Genomic DNA, 21,479 nt, shown 5'->3' with positions numbered 1-21,479 from the left:
AAAACACTTCAAAAGCTTCTTGAATTTCACATGGCTTATTTTTTTTTATCATTTTTGTTCTTGGGTCTCTAATTCTATGAATTGTATTTTCTGCTATCTTTTTTTTTCAGTTTCCACGCCAGTATTTTCATAGTTTGCGATCCACTTTCATAATGTCTCTGTTTCAGAAACATTAAGTTTTTCCTGATTTCTTGCATAGCCAAACTGTTTATTTCATTCCTAATTCTATTAATTTCCCCTAATGTATCCTGTGCCAAATTCAATTTGTGTTTTTTCTCTAGTTCCTTCAGCCTATTTTGTAATTCCTCTAATGTTTTATTCCTTATTTTTTTCTTATATGGAGATATAGCTATAATTTTCCCTCTTAAGACCGCCTTCAGAGTATCCCATAAAATGGGTGGTGAAACCTCTCCATTATCATTAAATTCTAAGTAGAGACTAATTTCTTTTTTAATTTGTTCCTTAAAGTACGGATCATTGAGTAGACTTGAATTAGTTTCCAAATAGTATTCTTTGGTTGTAGGTCAAAATCAACAGATAAATATATAGATGCATGGTCACTTACATCTATTGTCCCAATTCCACAGGTGTTTATTTTGTCTTTGTCTTTTCCAAATGTTATGAAATAGTCTATTCTTGTATATACAGAATGGGGAGCAGAATAATGAGTGTAATCCCTTCTGTCGGGAAAAGGTCCCTCCATATATCAATTAAACCGACATCCTCAAAAAGTGTATTAACTTACTTATGTAAAGATTTTGTTTCATAGGTTTTTCTATTGGAAGAGTCTAAGTTTGTTTGTAATTATAAATTTAAGTCTCCCCCACATATCAGGAGACCTTCTGTTTCCTTTACCATAATATCGGTAATTTTCTGAAAGAAACCAATATCACTTCCCGGGGGAGTGTATATATTCAATAGAGTAACTGAATTTCCATCTATATTCCCCCTTACCAGAATATATCTGCCCTCTTTATCTCCCATTTCGAATACTTTTTCAAAATTTAGCTTACTTCAGATAAGAATAGCAATTCCTCTCCTATGTCCTAATAGGAGAAAAACAGATTAGTGAAGCCCATTCTCTTTAGTTTTTTTATGCTCATTATCACTTAAATGAGTTTCCTGTAAATATACTACATGGGCTTGTTTTTTTCATTTTGGATAAAATTCTCTTACGTTTGACTGGATTTAATAGCCCATTGACATGAAAAGAAATGAATTTTACCTTGTCCTTAGCCATCTGTATTTATCTGTCAATGTATCATTGAAATTAGAATAAAACTTAATTGATCTACTCCCTGGACAAATAAGAACCAAGAAATGCAAATAACAACAAAAATGGCAATGAACGTGTGATTCCAAGGCTGAGGTCTCTAGTAGAGGACCCTGCGTTGAGCTAGAGGAAATGTCTAGCTGTGGGGGATAACCCCTCCTACTTGTGAGTTGAGGGCCCCCATTGCAGTATTCATAAAAGTCAGTGAACAAATCCATTACACAGAAAAGATTTCCCTGTGTTGTACTCCTATATATACATATATATATATACACACACACACACGCACACACACGTGCACATGCACACACATTACATACATACACATATATGCACACATATATATTCTCATTTTGGTGGGGAAAAAGGAGTAAGTGAGCGAATAAAGAATAACAACTAAGTAATATGAAATCCACATTATTGTAAGTATTTCTCGAGATAGGTTTATCACCATCTACTTTTGCTTCCGTTTAGCTTCTCAACATTTCTAAAGTTAGCCAAACCTTATGGCTCTTCTGAAGGGGGTGAGGACTGTCTATGGGAAACTCCCGGTCTCTTCCTGATATATTTCTCTCGGCCTCCTCCCGTCTCCTGCCTTCTCGATTCTCGCACTATTTCCCAAGTGGAGCGGGATAATTCCTCAGCCAGGCTTTCCCTCGTTTTGGTCATGCTGACGGGTAACTCTCTGGCCTTCAGGTCTGTAGTCGCCTCTTCCACTGTCTGGTACAACTGCATCTCGTTGTCATAAAACACTTGAAGTTTAGCAGGGTACGGAGTTTGAAATCTGATCTTTTTTTGCTTTAGTACTCGCTTTACTTCAGAGTATTCTATACGTTTCTGCAGGACCGCGGGGGGGGGGGTAATCTTGGTCGAAATATATTAATTTATCATCTAAAAACACCCTCTTCTTACCCCAGGCCCTTCGTAGAATCTCAGCCTTGGTGCTGTACCGAAGGAATTTTATTATTATTGAGCGTGGCTTTCTATCCCTGGTAGGTTTCAGGAAGAGCGCACGATGGGCTCTTTCAACTTACAGCTCCATAGCCGAGGGAAGATCCAGTGCGTCCCGCAGTAACTTTCCGACAATCTCCATCATAGACGAGCCCTCCGCTCCTTTGGGAACGTTGTAGATTCTGATATTTTTCCTCCGTGACCTTCCCTCCAGGTCAAGCAGTTTACTTTCTTGGTGATTTAATATTTTTATTGTCTTACTCAGCATCCATTCCACGTTTTGAACGCGATCTTCCACCTTCTCAATTCGAGTCTCTGCCACCGCTATTTTTTGATTGACGCTGGCGAGCTTTGGCTTAATATCATGGAGCTGCTGCTCTATTTCTTTCCGGAACTCCCTTATCTCTTTCAGGATTTTGATCATATTCTCCGCTTCGCCTGAACGAGGCCCAGCGTTCGCCTCGCTAGCATGCGGTCGGGTCGGAGAGCCGCTCGCTGCACTCCTCTCGGCCGCAGGCTCTGCAGTGTCGCTTTTTTTATTTCCATTCCTTTTCCCCATTCTTGCCCTTCTTTTCAGTTCAAATATTTTCTGAAAAATACTATATTTGATGGGTTAACAGGGCTTAATACGCGTTTTTACGCAGGAGCTAGTGACTTAAGCTGCCATTCTCGACGATGACGTCACCGGAAAAAAATAACTTGTTGGCTTTTCTTCTGTTTTGGGTGGTAGTGATTCAAGAAATTATCACCAAAGTTATTTTCTGTAAACACATGAAATATACCCTCGCATTTAAGGAGATGCTGCCATTACAAATTAATTTTGTTTGCTTAATTCTTAGACTCCTAAAAAGGAGTCCAAATGAAAACTACCTCTTGCTGTAAATTTTCTGACGTGGCTGCTGTCTACCACTATCCTCCCCTAGAAATCCATTATAGTTGATTACTGTCTTGCTGCAAGCAGCAACAGTACTAACATGAAGCCAACACTATGTCTGTCAGTTTCTTTGTATTGCTGCAGCATAGACAATGAGATGGGGGTGACATTGTAAACAAAATATCGTTTATTGAAAGCAGTACCTCTCAAATGAACTGCAATGTTTGGAACAGCAGTCTATCAAGATCATTGTGCAGGTACATTCATTTCTTAAAGTCAGATTTTCACCTGTATACATTGCAGAATCAAACATAAACTACATGTTCTTGATTTATTTTTGTCTCCAGAAGCTTAACATGTAATTGCTACCTTTCTAGCAAGTGTTTGACCATATTGGATTGGATTGCATTGATGGTTAATCAACTTCATACAGCATAAAAATATGGAATGTGTTGAAGGTAAGATTAGGTGCATCTGACCAAAACTGAGACCAGGGCATTCCTTAATTTGCTGAGCCTAGGAGCTACAGATGCTTCATGTTTGGCCCCTCAGGTTTATGCCAGGGTAAACTGAAATGTCTAGCATTTCCCCATTGAATAGAATAGATCACCAAATTTTATTAAAAAGGAAAATGGTTTGTCCTCTTTAAAATGTATTTTAGTTCTTATTAATGTTTCAATATACACTAATCTAATGTGTCAATTAAGTTTTAAAAAACTTTTCATTAATACTTGCATGTTTTTAGTTTTTCCCTCAACGGTTTCTACATGCCTGTAATCAGCAGAGATTAGGAAATACTGTAAAGGCCATCTGTCAAAATGGAGGCAGCCTGTATATCAGGCCTTACTTAGTCTTTGTCTCTTGTAATTCAGTCACTGTTTACCTTACAGGACCATGGCACTTTTAACACATTGGGAGCTGAGTGGGACAAATATGGTTGGTGTGGCCAGGCTACCAGCATGGGAACAAGGATTGGGCTGGGATTTTGGGTAGGAGGTATAGGTGGGGTTTAATGCTCTGGGGCATTTTCTGTAAATTTGAATCATTGTTTAATATTAATCAGATTGCCATATTTTTTGCGTATATTCTGTCTGAAATCAGCTGGCAGAAAAATAGTGATGACAAAATAGTTTTTAAAAATCGGATTGAAAATACATGATTGAGTTAAGAAAGGCTAATTTCTTTAATATAAACTGTTGTCATTTAGCTATTTTTATTGAGTGCAGAAAAGGGCGACACAACACATTCATAACTTGGCCCACAGTTTCTCTGAGGAAATACTGGAGAAAGGTAGCTTTACTGCATCTGTAATGGAATATGATTGATTTGTATGATTAGGAAAATAAATTAATTTGAGTGTAGGCCAAGAGGTCATAGCTTCAAACTAGAAAAAAATTGATTCTGACACCTGCATTCCTGAATGGGGTGTAGTTGAGAAGCAGAGTCTTGTACTGATATAGTGCCTTCCACAGCTTTGGGGCATCCCTAAGTGTTTAGCATCAAGTAAAATGCTTCTGAAATGCAGTATATTCACTTTAACAATCTGACAATTGCAGTTGCAAGCTCTCAGAAAGAAGAAGTGATAATGAACAGTTCATCTGTTTTAATAGCTTTACTGACGTTTTTGGACAGATGAACTAAAATGTACTGTATTATTTTCTGGAAAATAATTGAAATGTACTCTTACTCTGCACTTTTGGAATGCATAGAATGTCTGCTGTAATTCTTCAGGCTTACTCAGAATGTGCAGGTGATCTAATAACAGAACTGTAACATGAATATGCTTGGTAGATAAATATTTAAATGGTATCTTTGGAGTGGTAATGACACTACTTCATTATGCATATATATTTTACATTCTGGGTACCGTATTGGGCTCTGTGTAGATTTGGGTAATTAATAATGATAACAGCACTGATAAATAGAAGGAAGAGGGTAAAGTAATGCTTGTACTAAATTTACTGACAGTGGCATCTGGTTTGACGTGCTTTTGATCAGAAAGGATAATCCTGTCGAGGAAGAATTAACCAACTGGACCTTATTTTAAAGCTGTGTATTCTTCAGAAATTAATTTTGTGCATAAATTCAACAGAAGTTAAGGCTTTTATTTTGATTAATTGCAGAGAAAAATATCTTAAGAGAATTTAGATAATCATAGTGAATTTTGCAGATATATATGTGCCAGTTCTTAATGAAAAATTGGAATTAAAAGAACACAGATTAATTTGTAAATCCTGCTCTGTTAACATGAGGTGGAGAAATGTAGAGAAACTGTGGCTTTGAATAAATTTGATGTTTTGACTAAATCTTTTATAGAATTTTGTATTTGAAAGAAAGTCATAAAATATTTTAGCATTTTCACTCAATATGAAAAAAAGTATAGCAAGTATAATTGAAGTTATATAAATCTTATTTAAAGCCCTGACTTTTAGAACAATTTCATTGTTTGGTGCAAAGACGTTAACTATTGATCTAATGCAGAAGAAAATTTAAATTGCTAAATTTATTACTTTCCACATTAAAGTAGTTCATTTGATTACTTGCTTGTGTTCTATGACTTTGATGAATGAGGAATGTTCCTTCTACAAAATCTTCATGGTCTTCCTGATGACTGGATCTGTAAGAAGTGCTCTCCAGTGCAGCTCCTGACAGGTGCTGTCAAGGAATTGGAGTTGGATTTGCACGTACTCTGGATCATAGATCATCGGGAATCTGAGATCATAGATGAGGCTTTTATGGAGGTGGTCATGTCCAAGGTACAGGCTTCAGATAGATGGGTAACCACCATGAGAAGTAAGTTGAGTAGTAAGTTATGGAATTCCAGTCAGCTCAGGGTTACTCTTTGGCCATTCACCTCACTAACAGGCGTACCTCTTTGGATACTATTGAAGGAGAGTGCTCTTTCAGGAGCTAGCAGCAGTAGTCAGGTATCTGGCACTGTGACATTCTCTGTGGCTCAGAGGGAAAGGGTGCAGTCAGTCAGGATGATACTGTTAGGAAATTCAATAGGGAGGGGGCAGACAGGAGATTTTATGGTCACAGAAGAAATGTCAGGGAGATATCTTTCTTTCTGGATGCCAGGAACTAAGACATCTCAAAACAATTGCTGAAAAGACTTGAGTGGAAGGTTGGAACAGCCCAAAGCAGTTGTACCAATGTACAAATATAACCATATACAGGCCATCTCGGCCCTTCTAGTCCATGCCGAATGCTTACTCTCACCTAGTCCCACCTACCTGCACTCAGCCCATAACGCTCCATTCCTTTCCTGTTCATATACCTATCCAATTTTTAAAAATCTAACCTGTCTCTACCACTTCTACTGGAAGCTCGTTCCACACAGTTACCACTCTCTGAGTAAAGAAGTTCCCCCTCATGTTACCCCTAAACTTTTGCCCCTTAATGACATAGATAGAATAAGGAATGAGGTATAGAATAAGTTTGAGAAATATGTAAGAAGTTAGGAAGCAGGACCTCGACAGTAGTAATCTCTAGATTACTACCTTGCCACGTGCAAGTGAGGTCAGAAGTAGGCCAGATGAACTTGTGCGGAGGTAGTGATTCAGCTTCTTGGATCACTGGGATCTCTTCTGGTGACCTGTACCAGGTGTACAGGTTACACTTGACCTAGAGAGGGACCAATGTCCTTGGCGGGGAAGATTGAGATTTTTAATTAATATTTCTCTACTATGTTTACTGAGAAGAACATCATGGTTGCTCAAGAGATGAGAGAAACAAGTGGAGATGATTTGGAGGAAATACGTATTACTATGCATTAAGGTGGATAAATCCACCGGCCTGACCGAGTGCATCCTCAGACTTTCTAGGAGGTTAGAGAAGAAATTGCCGAGGCCCTTCTGGAGAATCTTGCTTCATTGTTAGCCACTGGTGAAGTTCTCGAAGATGGGAATTTTGCTAATGTTATTCAATTGTTTAAGAAGTATAGCAAGATCAAGCCAGGGAACTACGGGCTGGTCAGCCTAACGTCAGTAGTTGAGAAGTAACTGGAGTGAATTCTGAGAGACAGAACGTACCAGTATTTGGATAGACAGAGTCTGATTAGGAAGCATCAGCATGGCTTTGTGTGTGGACAGTCAAGCTTAATGAACTTTTTATAGTTTGTTGAAGAGCTAACTGAAAAGCTAGATGAGGTTAGTATTGTGTTCAATATTGAGGGATAGTTCGGAGCACATGAAGTTACCAGCATGCAGGATTATCAACTGAACTTTATTGAAAATGCTGCTTGTACAGTATGTGAACTCCTCCCATGTGGGAGTGGATGAGTGGCATAGGATTAATCTATTAACTACCATTACATCTTACCTTCTTGAAAAACAGAAAGACTAGCTATATACTTGTCTGCATTGAAATTAGCTACTGAAATTGTGTGATTCAGTTCACTTTGCGCATAGCACGTAACTTATGCTCATTACATAAACAAAAAATGAATTGCCAACATTATAACTGAGTTGCATAAGAATAATACTATTAACTTACAACAGGTAAGGTAATGGATGTTGTCTGTTTTGACTTCAGCAAAGCCTTTGATAAAGTCCTGCTTAGTATGCTGATCTGGAAGATTGGGTCCTACGGAATCCAAAGAGACAGCTAGTTAGGTGGATCCAAAATTGGCTTGGAGGTAGGCAGCAAAGGGTGGAGGCCAGTGACTGGTGGTGTGCTCCAGGAGTTGGTGTTGGGACCCTTATATATCTGATTTTGATGTGAATTCACACGACGTGATCACTAAATTTGTGGATGACACTGAATTAGGGGGTGTTGTTGATAGTGAAGATTATCATATATTGCAAGGGAATCTTGATCAGTTAAGGAGTTGGGCCAAAGAGTGGCAGATAGATTTCAATACAGGTGAGTGTGAGGTGATGCATTTTGTAAAGTCAAACTACCATAGGATTTATACAGCGAATAGGAGGGCACTAGGGAGTATAATGGAGCAGAGGGTCCTGGTGCATAGTTCGCTGAATGTGGCATCCCAGGTAGACGTGGTGATAAAAATGGTGTTTAGTCTGCTGACCTTCATCAGTCAGAGTACAGAGAGGGCTTGCAATCCTCAATCTCTCAAAGTGTTGTGGGAAAGATGTGGTAAAACTGGAAAGAGTGCAGCCAGTTTTTACCATGATGTTGCCAGCACTAAAGCACTTAAGTTATAGGAAGAGAGAGGTTGGCAAGGTCTGTATTTCTTGAAATGTGGGAGTGCGATGGATCACTGTGTAGAAGTATTTAAAATTATGAGAGGCATAGAAAAGGTGGATGGAAACAGTCTTTTCCACAAAGTATGGGAGTCCAAAGCTAGGGGGCATAGATATTTAAAGTGAGAGGGAAAAGATTTTAAAGGGACTTGAGAGACAGCATTTTCACACAGAGGTTGGTGAGTATATAGAATGAGTTACCAGAGGGAGTAGTTGAGGCAGATGCAATAGTATCATTTAAGAAGCATTTGGATAAATAACTAGAGGGGCAGGATTTAGAGAAATATGGGCCAGATACAGGAAATTGGGACTAGCTTGTTATACACTCTAGTTGGCATGGGCTGTTTGGGACCGAGGGGCCTGTATCTGTGCTGTACTGCTGTGTAACTGTTCTGCTGGAATGTGCTGAGAAACACCACAGTTCAGCGTAAACTGCCAGTGTTTCTCAGAATAGTTGTACCAAATTCAATAAATTCACCTAACTCCCTGCTGAACCTCATAGAAACAGTGAGTCCTTTCATCTTTCATACTTGTGACATGCAAGGAGGCCATTTGATCCATTGAATCTATGCTAGCTCTCAGAGCAGTCCGATCAGTTCCAGTATCTAGCTATCGCCCTGTTCTTTCACACATGTATTAAATTTCACACCATGCTTCCCTCACTCATCCAAGGTTTTAAAATGCGATGAACCTGTGCCAAAGTCACATTGTTTTGATTGGCAATTTATCTGAATTATAGCTGAACTCAATAGGATAATCTTATTATTCTCCTTAAACTTCACTTTCATTTGTTAGCCAGATTCAAAGTCTTGATAGCTAAATGTCTCTGTTTCTGTGTTGTACTTTAATCCTTTGCATTTTTCTCATACTATTTTACCACAATATAATTATGTACATTGTATCATCTGCCTTGTGGTATTTACCTTGAAACTTGATTCTCAACATTATATTTTGAATATAATTGTGTAAAATTCTATTAGCTGCGTATACTGCATTACACTGTAAATCATGAAATCATATCATATTTAGGACATAGGCCCATTTGGCCCATTGTATCTATGTTGAACCAACAATAATTCGCCAGCCCAATCTATCTTCCTGCAAAAGATCTGAAGCCCTGCAAGTAATGGTTCTTTCAAATATATATCAAAAGTACCTTGTAAAAGTTTTATAAACTTTTAAGACTTCTCATAAAAGAAGTACGGTACAGAAACAGGCCCTTCAGCCCATCTAGTCCATGCCAAGCCATTTAAACTCCCTACTGCCATCCACTTGCACTGGGACCATAGCCCTCTGTATCGCTACCATCCATCTACCTATCTAAGCTTCTCTTAAACGTTGAAATCTAGTCTTCATTTACCACTTGCACTGGCAGCTCATTCCACACTCTCAAGACCCTCTGAGTGAAGAAATCTTTCCTCATGTTCCCCTTAAACTTTCATCTTAACCCATGATCTCTAGTTGTAGTCCTACCCAACCTCCGAAGAAAAAGACAGCTTGTATTTACCCTATCTATGCCCCTCATAATTTTGTTTACTTCTATCAGATCTCCTCTCAGTCTTCTACATTATTAGGAATAAATAACCTAACCTATTCAGTCTTTCCATATGACTCAGGTCTTTCAGATCTGGCAACATCTTTATAAATTTTCTTTGTACTTTTTCAAGCTTATTTACATCTTTCTCATAGGTACGTAATCATAACTGCACACAATATTCCAAAATAGGGCTCACCAATGTTTTATACAACTTCAACATAACATTCCAACTCCTGTACTAAATACTTCTATTTATGAAGGCCAATATGCCAAAAGCTTTCTTTATGACCCTATCAACCTGTGACACCACTTTCAATGAATTATAGACCTGTACAGGTTTCCTCCCCTTTACAAAGGTAGAGCGTTCCTATGAAACCTTTAAGCAAAATGGCGTAAAGCGAAGAACCATGAATTTATATGGGAAACATTTTCATAAAAGCGAAAATCCTCTTTGTAATGTGAAAACAGGTTACTAATGCAGGTCTTTTGTAAAAGTGGAGTGGCGTAAAGCGAACATTCGTAAAGTGGGGGACACCTGTATTCCCAGATCCCTTTGTTCTACTGCACTCCTCAGTGCCCTACCATCCACTGCGTAGGACCTACTTTGGTACTGTGTATATCCTATTGAAGTGCAACACCTTGCACATGTCTGCATTAAATTCTATCTGCCTTTTTTTTTAAGCCCATTTTCCCAGTTTGTCCAGATCCCACTGCAGGGCTTGATAGTCTTCCCCGCTATCCACTGCACCTGCAGTCTTGGTGTCATCCACAAATTTAATGATCCATTTAACCTCATTATCATCCAGATTGTTGATAAAGATGACTAACAACAATGGACCCAGCACTGATCCCTCCGGCACTCTAGTAGTCACAGTCTTCCAGTTAGAGGCAACCATTTACTACCACTTTCTGGGTTCTCCCACAAAGACCATGTCTAATTCAATTTACTAGCTCATCTTGAATGCCTAGCTACTGAATCTACTTGACCATCCTCCCATGCAGGACCTTGCCAAATGCTTTGCTAAAGTCCATGTAGACAACATCCACTGCCTTGCCTTCAACTTTTCTGGTAACTTCTTAGAAAATCTCTATAAGAATGGTTAGATATGACCTATGATACACAAAGCCATGCTGACTATCCTTATTCAGTTCCTGTGTATCCAAGTACTCACATATCTGGCCCCTTAGAGTACCTTCCAATAACTTTCCCACCACTGATGTCAGGTTCACTGGCCTATAATTTCCTCATTTTTAGAGCCTTTCTTAAACAGTGGAACAACATTGGCTATCTTCCAATACTCTGACACCTAACCTGTCACTAAGGATGATTTAAATATCTCTGCAAGGGCCCTAGCAATTTCTGCACTTGTCTCCCATAGGGTCCAAGGGAACACCTTGTCGGGTCCTGGGGATTCATCCACCCTAATTTGCCTCAAGGCAGAGGACACCCCCCCACTGTAATCTGAAATTGATATAATTTTGTTTTTCTCCTACAGACCCTCTGTCTGTCTCCTGAGTAAGTACACTTGCAAAAATGCATTTAAGATCTCCCCCATCTCCTCTGGCTCCATGCATGGATTACCATTCTGATCTTCCAGAGGACCAATTTTGTCCCTTGCAATCCGTTTGCTCTGGACAGCTATGTGTGGAGCTGAAAGAGATGGGGGAGATTTTGAACAATTTCTTTTCTTCGGTATTCACTAAGGAGAAGGATATTGAATTGTGTAAGGTAAGGGAAACAAGTAGGGAAGTTATGGAAACTATGACGATTAAAGAGGAGGAAGTACTGACGCTTTTAAGGAATATAAAAGTGGATAAATCTCTGGGTCCTGATAGGATATTCCCTAGGACCTTGAGGGAGGTTTGTGTAGAAATAGCAGGGGCTCTGACAGAAATATTTCAAGTGTCATTAGAAACGGGGATGATGCCAGAGGATTGGCGTATTGCTCATATGGTTCCATTGTTTAAAAAGGGTTCTAAGAGTAAACCTAGCAATTATAGGCCTGTCAGTTTGATATCAGTGGTGGATAAATTAATGGAAAGTATTCTTAGAGATGGTATATATAACTATCTGGATAGACAGGGTCTGATTAGGAACAGTCAACATGGATTTGTGCGTGGAAGGTCATGTTTGACAAATCTTATTGAATTTTTTGAAGCGGTTACGAGGAAAGTTGACAAGGGTAAAGCAGTGGATGTTGTCTATATGGACCAGTAAGGCCTTTGACAAGGTTCCGCACGGAAGGTTAGTTAGGAATGTTCAATCATTAGGTATTAATATTGAAGTAGTAAAATAGATTCAACAGTGGCTGGATGGGAGATGCCAGAGAGTAGTGGTGGATAACTGTTTGTCAGGTTGGAGGCCGGTGACTAGTGGTGTGCCTCAGGGATCTGTACTGGGTCGAATGTTGTTTGTCATATACATTAATGATCTGGATGATGGGATGGTAAATTGGATTAGTAAGTACGCAGATGATACTAAGGTAGGTGGCGTTGTGGATAATGAAGTAGGTTTTCAAAGCTTGCAGAGAGATTTAGGCCAGTTAGAAGAGTGGGCTGAGCGATGGCAGATGGAGTTTAATGCTGGTAAGTGTGAGGTGCTACATTTTGGTAGGAATAATCTGAATAGGACATACATGGTAAATGGTAGGGCATTGAAGAATGCAGTATAACAGAGTGATCTAGGAGTAATGGTGCATAATTCCCTGAAGGTGGAATCTCATGTGGATAGGGTGGTGAAGAAAGCTTTTGGTATATTGGCCTTTATAAATCAGAGCATTGAGTATAGGAGTTGGGATGTAATGTTAAAATTGTACAAGGCATTGGTAAGGCCGAATTTGGAGTATTGTGTACAGTTCTGGTCACCGAATTATAGGAAAGATGTCAACAAAATAGAGTACAGAGAAGATTTACTAGAATGTTACCTGGGTTTCAGCACCTAAGTTACAGGGAAAGATTGAACAAGTTAGGTCTTTATTCTTTGGAGGGTAGAAGGTTGAGGGGGGACTTGATAGAGGTATTTAAAATTATGCAGGGGATAGATAGAGTTGACGTGGATAGGCTTTTTCCATTGAGAGTAGGGGAGATTCAAACAAGAGGACATGAGTTGAGACTGTTACGAAGGTGAAGCAACTCTGAGGGGCCGAAGGGTACAAAGTCGCCCCCTCCTTTTTGAGAATTGCAAGATCGCTATTATTTCGGGTCTGAGACCCAGGAAATGAGAGAGAGACACACGGAATACACAACCAGGTGGAATGTGTCCTGACATCAGCGGAACGGAACCACTGACTACTGCTATTGTCTCTTGGAGACGGAATTGTGTATTGAGTACTGTACTATTCATTGAAACCCCTCAGGACAACCAGAGTGGGCTGGTTGAGGGATTGCATCATCCCAACCTGATTGACATCTGAGACCCCGTGAGTAAGGATAAAAGAGGGGTCTGGGGGAACACCCCTTTAGACGCACCAGGAGAAACGCTAGAAATCCCGTGACAGTGTTTTATAGTGACAGCCGGTGGGGGGCTCGTGTGCGTCCTCCCTTGCCTGGGTGGCAAGCTCACCATGGAAGAATGGTTTAGCTAAAGGAGAGATCACACTTGAACGGCCACGACAACGAGGCACCTGACGGATCGAAATCATAAAGGAAAGCCGGCAAGTTTTTCTCTTTCTCTCTCTCTCTCTCCAACAATTGCAACTCAGCGACAACCAAAAGATGGCAGCTTGTGGAACTGCAGTGAACTTTATATTTCCATTGGACAATTCATTATCCCCTAGACAACAATAGAGCTTATTTCTTATTGATTATTATTATACCCGCACTTTTAGGTTTAGTATTGACGATGTATATTATCTGTATATTTGCATTGATATTTTTGTGTATTTTTACTAATAAATACTGTTAAAAATAGTATCATCAGACTTCAACGGACGTCTCTATCTTTGCTGGTAAGTCACCCAGTTACAGGGTTCGTAACAAGACTTAGTTGGCAAAAGCTTAAGGGTAACATTAGGGGGAATTTCTTTACTCAGAGAGTGGTAGCTGTGTGGAATGGGCTTCCAGTAGAAGTGGTAGAGGCAGGTTCGGTACTGTCATTTAAAGCAAAATTGGATAGGTATATGGACAGGAAAGGAATGGAGGGTTATGGGCTGAGTGTGAGTCAGTGGGATTACGTGAGAGTAAGCGTTCGGCACGGACTAGAAGGGCCGAGATGGCCTGTTTCCATGCTGTAATTGTTATATGGTTATATGGTTAACATATGAAGAAACCTCTTGGGATTCTCCTTCACCTTGTCTTCTAAGGCACCCTCAAGCCTTCTTTTAGTCATCCAGATTTCTTTCTTAAGTGTTCCCTTGCATTCCTTATACTTCATAAAGCCCTCATTTGCTCCTACCTGCCAATACCTGGAATGTAGTAATCTGTATAATCTTCCTATTTCTGGCCTCACTAGTATGTGCCATGGGTAGCAATCCTGAGATCACAATCTTGGAGGTCCTGCCCTTTAATTTAGCATCCAATTCCCTGAACTCACTTTGGAGAACCTTGTCACTCTTCCTACCTATGTCATTGGTCCTACATGGACCACGACTTCTGCTGTTCACCTTCTCACTTAAGAGTGCTGAGGTCTCGATATGAGATACCCCGGACTCTGGCACCTGGGAGGCAACATACCATTTGGGGATTTTGTTCTTGTCCATAGAGCTTGCTTTCTGTTCCCTAACCAATGAATTCTCTATCACCACAGCTGGCCTCTTCTCCCCCTTTCCTTCTGAGTCAGTGTCATTCAGTGACTGTGACTTTCCTCTGCTAGCTCATCCTCCCAACAGTATCCAAAGTGGTATACTTGTTAGTAAGGGGGATGGCCACAGGATAATTGGCACAGGGTATTAACCCCTTTCCCTTTCCTGACCATCCTATGTCCCACACCTTGGATATAACTGCCTCTCTATATATCCTATGTATCACCCACAGAGTCCTCTGACTGAGCCAGAGTTCATCCAGTTCCAGCTCCAAAGACGAGTATTAGAAGTTGCAGCTTAATTTATTAGGTTGTAAATTAGTTTTTAGTGCTTTAGAAATTGTAGAAAAAACTGAATTCCAGAATTGTTCCAATATGGAACAGGACCAAAACATATGTGTCAATGTTGCTGTCTCAGTTTTACATCTATCACAACAACTATCAATGTTAGGAAATATTTTAGACAATCTCTCCTTCGCCAAATAGTAATGGTGTACAATTTTGAATTGAATCAGTGAATGAAATAATAATCAAGAACAAATCAAGATGTCTATGAGCCAGTCCTCATTAGAGGATCAGAGGTGGAGAGGGTCTGCAACTTTAAATTCCTCGGTGTTTTTATTTTGGAGGATCTGTTCTGAGCCTAGCATGTAAGTGCAATTCTGAAGAAACCATGCCACTGCTTCTGTTTCTTTAGGAGTCTGTGAAGATTTGACATGACATCTAAAACTTTGACAAACTTCTATAGATGTGCAGTGGAGAATATATTGACTGGTTGCATCACAGCCTGGTATGGAACCACTAATGCCCTTGAATGGAAAATCCTACAAAAAGTAGTGGATACAGCCCAGTCTGTCATGGGTAAAGCTCTCCCCTCCACTGAGCACATCTACATGAAATGTCACAGGAAAGCAGCATCCATCAACAGGGACCTCCACCACCCAGGACATGCTCTCTTTTCTCAGCCTTCATCAGGAAGAAGGTACAGGACCGTTAGGACTCACACCACCATGTTGAGGAACTGTTAGTACCCCTCAGCTATCAGGCTTTTGAACCAAAAGGGATAACTTCACTCAACTTCATTTGCTCCATCTCTGAAATGTTCTCACAACCTATGGACTCACTTTCAAGGGCTCTTCATCTCATGTTCTCAATTTTTTTTGGGGTGGAACTTATTTATTTATTATTATTTCTTTCTTTTTGTATTTGAATAGTTTGTTGTCTTTTGCACACCGGTTGAACACCCCAGTTGTTGTGGTTTTTCATTGCTTCTATTATGGTTGTTACTCTATTATGGACTATTATGGATTTGTCAAGTATGCCAGCAAGGTAATGAATCTTAGGGTTGCAAATGGTGACGTATATGCACTTTGATAATACATTTATTTTCATCTTTAAACTTTTTGAACTTTGCTTTTTTCATCTAAATGATCTATCCTAGTTTTTGAGATCTTAAGACATAGATCCTTCGTTGCTACATGACCTTTAATGTCTCCCTGTTTATTGTATTTTCTCTCACCTTGTTGCACCTCCCTGAATGCATCATCTTGCACAGTTATAGAGCACTACAGCATAGAAACAGACCTTCAGCCCATCAAGTCCGTAGTAAACTGTTATTCTGTGTAGTCTTATCAGCCTGCACATGGAACATAGCCCCTGTACTGTTCCTATACATGTACCTATCCGAATTTCTCTTAAATGATAATTGAACTATTATACCATTAACCTTCACTTCAGCTGGCAGCTCATTCCACACTTGCAACACCCTCTGAGTGAAGAATTGTTTTGTGATTTGTGAATATTGCATGCTATATGTCTGTAGAGAAGGGAATGAGTATTTAGGTTGGTCGATATGCTGCCATTCAAGCAAGCTGCTTTGCCCTGGATAATATTAAGTGTTTTCAGAATTGTTGCCACTACACATCATGGTCCTGACGTGTGTCTTGCTAGCAAAGCTTTGAGTGTCAAGTAATGAGTTACCAGCCTCTGACTGGCTTTGGTATCCGTTGTATCTATGTGGCTGGTTTAGTTATTTTTGTGAGCAATGATGCCACCAGGATATTGATGTTGAGAGAGTTGAGGAAAATAATGCTGTTACTTGGTTAGGTATTCAGTAGTTGAAAATGGGCATTGCAAGAACTTTCCTGGCACATGTGGTACTTATCACTTATCAACCCATACTGGTCTAGGTCTTTACTGGATGAAGGCAGTGACTACTTCATTTGTGGAGGAGTTGGGAATGGATTTGAATACTATGCAGTCATTAGCAAATATGTCCAATTTTGATTCTGGAGAGATGTAGTATCAGTCATACAGTACAGAAGCAGGTCCTCAGCCCACCAAGTTACCACAAATTCAATTTTATTACCTCCACATTCTCATCAATTCCCCCCCAGATTCTACCATTAAAGGAGTTTACAAAAGTCAATTAACCTACCAACCTATATTGGAGATCAGGATTGGGTTATTGGAGTTATGAAGCAGCATCTATGATCAAAGCATCTATGACTAATAGCTATCTAAAGATGGTTGGGCTTGGAATAAATACTGGCATGAGGAACTCTTATAGTGAGGTCCTGGGGCTGGGATAAGCCACCATCTTCCTTTGTATAAGATGTGAAATTGGGGTGTTTTCAATTTGATGCCAATTGACTTGTGTTTTACAAGGGTATTCTGATTCTGCCTTGATATTAAGGGCTGCAGTCTTCCCTTACCATTACTTAGTTCGCTGTCTATGTTTGGACCAAAGTAGTGATAGGATCTGCAGATGAATAATTTTGATAAAACTCCTACTAGGATACAGTTAAATTTGAATAAGCCACATGGAGACACTATTAACAACAGCTTTCATCACTTTGGTGATTGAGAGAAGGCTATGTGATAATTAACCAGATTATATTTGCCCAGTTCTTTGGTGCCTGGCTTTTCATGCAGTCAGATAGATGTCAATGTTGTTATTGACTGGAACAGTCTGATAAGTGTACAGGAGTGCAGTCTTGGAACAATTGAAGGCATTTATGAAAGAGATTCCCACAAAGAGAAAAGGGCTGGTTGCTAAATCCAGAGGTCTTTGATTGATAAGGTGCATAGAGGGCAGGATATATACTATATATGAAATACACACAAATATATACATATACATGAACGTACATGAATTCCACGGTGACAGGATCTCCACCACATGGCTAAGATCAACAAGCGACACAGTTTGCTAAAGGCTTAACTTGTCATATTCCATTGGACAAGCAATCAGTTGATCTGGGCTGATATGGTGTGTAGTCTTGTAATATATCTTCATTTGGATATGTATTTGCTGTGTTATTTTGCATTCTGAACATATTATAATATATGAAAATAAAGCAAGAAAACTTTGTTTTTAAATTTACATTAAAGCATCATGGTTTGGAATTGCCATTTAAAAATAATTTCTAATAAGGCAGTCTGATAGGATCAATCAGTTCATCAAAATATTATTCTAAATATGTAGAGATTGTAAGGTACATAGAAATTGTGTGTGTATGTGTGTATATATAGGCACCCTTAACTCCCGGTGGAGTTGTTGGGGCGCCATCATGATAAGATTTTTGCACCGACCTTTTTGGTGATTGCTCATCATATGGCGTGTCTTGGGCATCTGAAACCTGGCGGAGCCTATTCCTCTCCAGGTTTTTTTTTTGAGGTTGAGTTGCTAGCTCGACACTCAACTTAGGCACGGATGGAGAGCGTGCAAGGGAGCTGGCTGGATTCGAACTCAGGACCTCTCGTCACGAAGTCCAGCGCTGATGCCACTACGCTACCAGCCGGTAGAATTATGTACAAAATTACAAAATAAAGCAATGTATTTACTCAAATATATCTAGTATATTCAAGAACCTAATTCTTTTGAATATAGAACTATATATATGAACATACTACTAAATGGTAGGAAATAACTTCTGGGAGATGTAAGAATAATAGGAATGCCATTACCTTGAAGTTAGTCAGTAATCTCACTTGTTACCTTTTCTTATTATTGCAACAATGTTGGGTCAAAATATTGTCACCTCTTCACATTATTGGAGCACCTTAACTATGTGAGCGACCATGGTTCAAGATGGCATCTCACCATCTTCTGTATAGCAACTGGAGAAAGGCAGAATATGCACTATATCATGGGAGCACATTTTGGAGTCCAATAGTGGGCTCCATATATAAGCTGAAGAGTTGGACACAATTATTACAACTGAAACATCTACCAAGGTGCTGTTCAATTGGTTGGAGCCAGTAACATTTGTTGAACAGGAAATTGAAGAAAAATAGTTTGTTTTATCATATTTAATTAATATCATAGCTTTTAATTAACTTGAACACTGAATGTGGTTTTCATTAAATATATTATTACTTATTATTGAAAAGTTATTTGACTTTATCATCAAAGGCACATAGAAATAGTGGAAAAGGCTTTAAGCCCTTAGGTCAGCATGTGGGTGGAGTCTAAATTTCCACTGTAAGCTGCATTGTTGCTGCTGTGAACCATTTTGCTTCATGGGATGGTGGCAGCAACAATACCAGCAGCACATTGTGAATCATGCAGCTGCAAAAGTACAATTGCAGACATTCTATGAGAGCTGAATGCAAGACATTGGCCCAATCTCCAACCATGACTTCTAGTTCAAATAAAATAAACTGAAGTTACCTCAGACTGAAAAATATTATTTTTTTCAGTTGAAGTTAGGTTTAGAATATTAACTTTGTGATCCTGTTCTCTGTGTCTTTGGTTGCAAAGAAATGTTAATTTTAAGAAAAATGCGCATGATTTAATCACACGTGATTTTCTTTGTATTTTGGGCAAATAATCTTCCCAAAGCACAGAAGTAGAAAATTAGCTGCCTATTGTGCACCTTACCCAACTATACTCACAATTGACTTAGCAGGTAGCTGAGTGTTTGAAAGAAAAACTACAAGTGAAAATTACAGTGAAATGTTGAAAGATTGAGATAAAGTGGATGTGGAGAGGATGTTTCCTATGGTGGGGGTATCCAGAACCAGAGGATACAGCCTCAAATTTGAGGAGCAACCTTTTAGAACAGATGTAAGGAGGATTTTTATTTAGCCAGAGAGTAGTGAATGTGTAGAATGCTCTACCATAGACTACGGTGGAGGCCATGTCTGTGGGTATATTTACGTCAGAAGTTGATTGTTTACTGATTGGCCAGGGCATCAAAGGATATGGTGAGAAGGCAGGTGTATGGGATTAAGTGGGATCCAGGATCAGCCATGGTGAAATGGCAGAGCAGACTCGATGGGCTGAATGGCCTAATTCTGCTCCTATGTCCTGTGGTCCTACAAGTGGAATGCAAAATGTTAGATCGTAATTGTGCAAATATTTGTTCTTGATTATTATTTCATTCAATGTTCAATTTTTTATTATTTTTCCTAAAGATTTATTTTGTTTTAATTACAGATTCTTGATGGTGTTGATTTGTTTGATCTTCAGTGTGCTATCTACTATAGATTATTATGCTGATTTTGCCACAGGATCTCTTTTTTGGATGGTAAGTACAGTAATGGTTGACATGTATCTGGCATTATGGGACATTGTTTAGGCTGTCTGATATTCCTTTCTACAAAAATATATATAAATAAGAATTGTGGCTTCAGTAATTGGCAGTCATTTCCACCATTCATTTGGAAATCTGTCTGTTTCCATGAACAGCTTTATTTGTAGATTTTACTATTCCAGTTATCCAACAGTAGAAGGCTTGAAAGAGGGACATCATGTTATTAATTAAATTTGGTAATTGACTTCTGTCTTAATTTAGACATAGAAATTCAAATTCATTTAGAGGAAAATTTATTGGATATAGATAATTGTGTATGGTGCATAAATGAGAGAAAAGAAGCATATGTGCTCAAAACATAAAGGTATTTTTTATGGCAATAGTTATTAAATCATTGTGGAAAAAGGGCAGGTAAGCCAGACAGGTTCTCCAGTTTAGAAGTGATCCAGTTTCAGGGCAGTGCTCTGTTTTTGCTCCATGAAAGAGACAAAATGCTATAAACTCATATGGCGTGCACAATCCTTCAGTGACTTCATGTTTTCCACTTCCTGATTTCCTCTACACCTAAACTCAAAGATGCAACACTAAGGATGCAACACATGGCTCTGGCATGGAGAGAGTGAAGAGCATAAAGTTCCTTGGTGTGTCCACAACAGATGATCTAACCTGGACCCACAACACCTCCTCACTAGTCAAGTAGGCACAGCAGTCTCTACACTCTGAGGAGATCGAGGCATGTAAGGCTCTCCGCCCCCATTCTAACAAGAACTAGATTGCAAAGATTACAAAGGAAAGAGGAGAAAAATAAGTAAGAGATGTCAAAGGAACATTTTATTAAAAGGGTGCCAAATATGTGGAATAGATTGGCTGACTATCCTCGTTGGTACTCAACACTCCTCTCTGCAACTGGACCTTGGACTTCCTAATGGAAAGACCCCAGTCAGTCTGAGTTGGCAGCAGCATCTCAAGCTCCATCACACTGACCACTGGTGGCCTCCAAGACTGTGTGCTCAGTACGCTGCTGACTCACAACTGCACTGTAAGATTCAGCTCTAACAGCATCAACAAATTCACTGATGATACTAGTGGTTGGCCTCATCAGCAACAATGATGAGTCGGCATACAGAGAGTGGGTACAGAGACTTGACAAATGGTGCTAGAACAACAACTTGAGTCTCAATGTGGGCATAAGAGATGAGTGTGGATTTCAAGAAGGTACCGGTCAACCACTCTCCATTGCACATCGATGGCTCTACCGTGGAGAGAGTGAAGAGCACAAAGTTTCTTGGTATGCATATTACAGATGATCTAACCTGGAACAACAACACCACCTCGCTAGTCAAGTAGGTGCAGCAGCAT

At 39.4% G+C, this 21,479-nt stretch overlaps 1 protein-coding gene across 1 annotated transcript in view; it reads left to right on the top strand.

The window, feature by feature from the left end:
• The window catches only part of LOC140734841 (potassium voltage-gated channel subfamily KQT member 1-like), a 535,989-nt gene that overhangs the window by 32,638 nt on the left and 481,872 nt on the right, over window positions 1–21,479 (top strand). Inside the window, exon 4 of the mRNA XM_073059426.1 lies at window positions 20,024–20,114. Coding sequence (XP_072915527.1) covers window positions 20,024–20,114 — 91 coding nt within the window. The remainder of the gene's footprint in view (window positions 1–20,023; window positions 20,115–21,479) is intronic.

Source organism: Hemitrygon akajei, chromosome 10, assembly GCF_048418815.1.
Source record: "Hemitrygon akajei chromosome 10, sHemAka1.3, whole genome shotgun sequence".
NCBI classification, from domain to species: Eukaryota; Metazoa; Chordata; class Chondrichthyes; order Myliobatiformes; family Dasyatidae; genus Hemitrygon; species Hemitrygon akajei.
The sequence above is the reverse complement of the archived record's forward strand: the minus strand, read 5'-3'. Positions and strand labels throughout refer to the sequence as shown.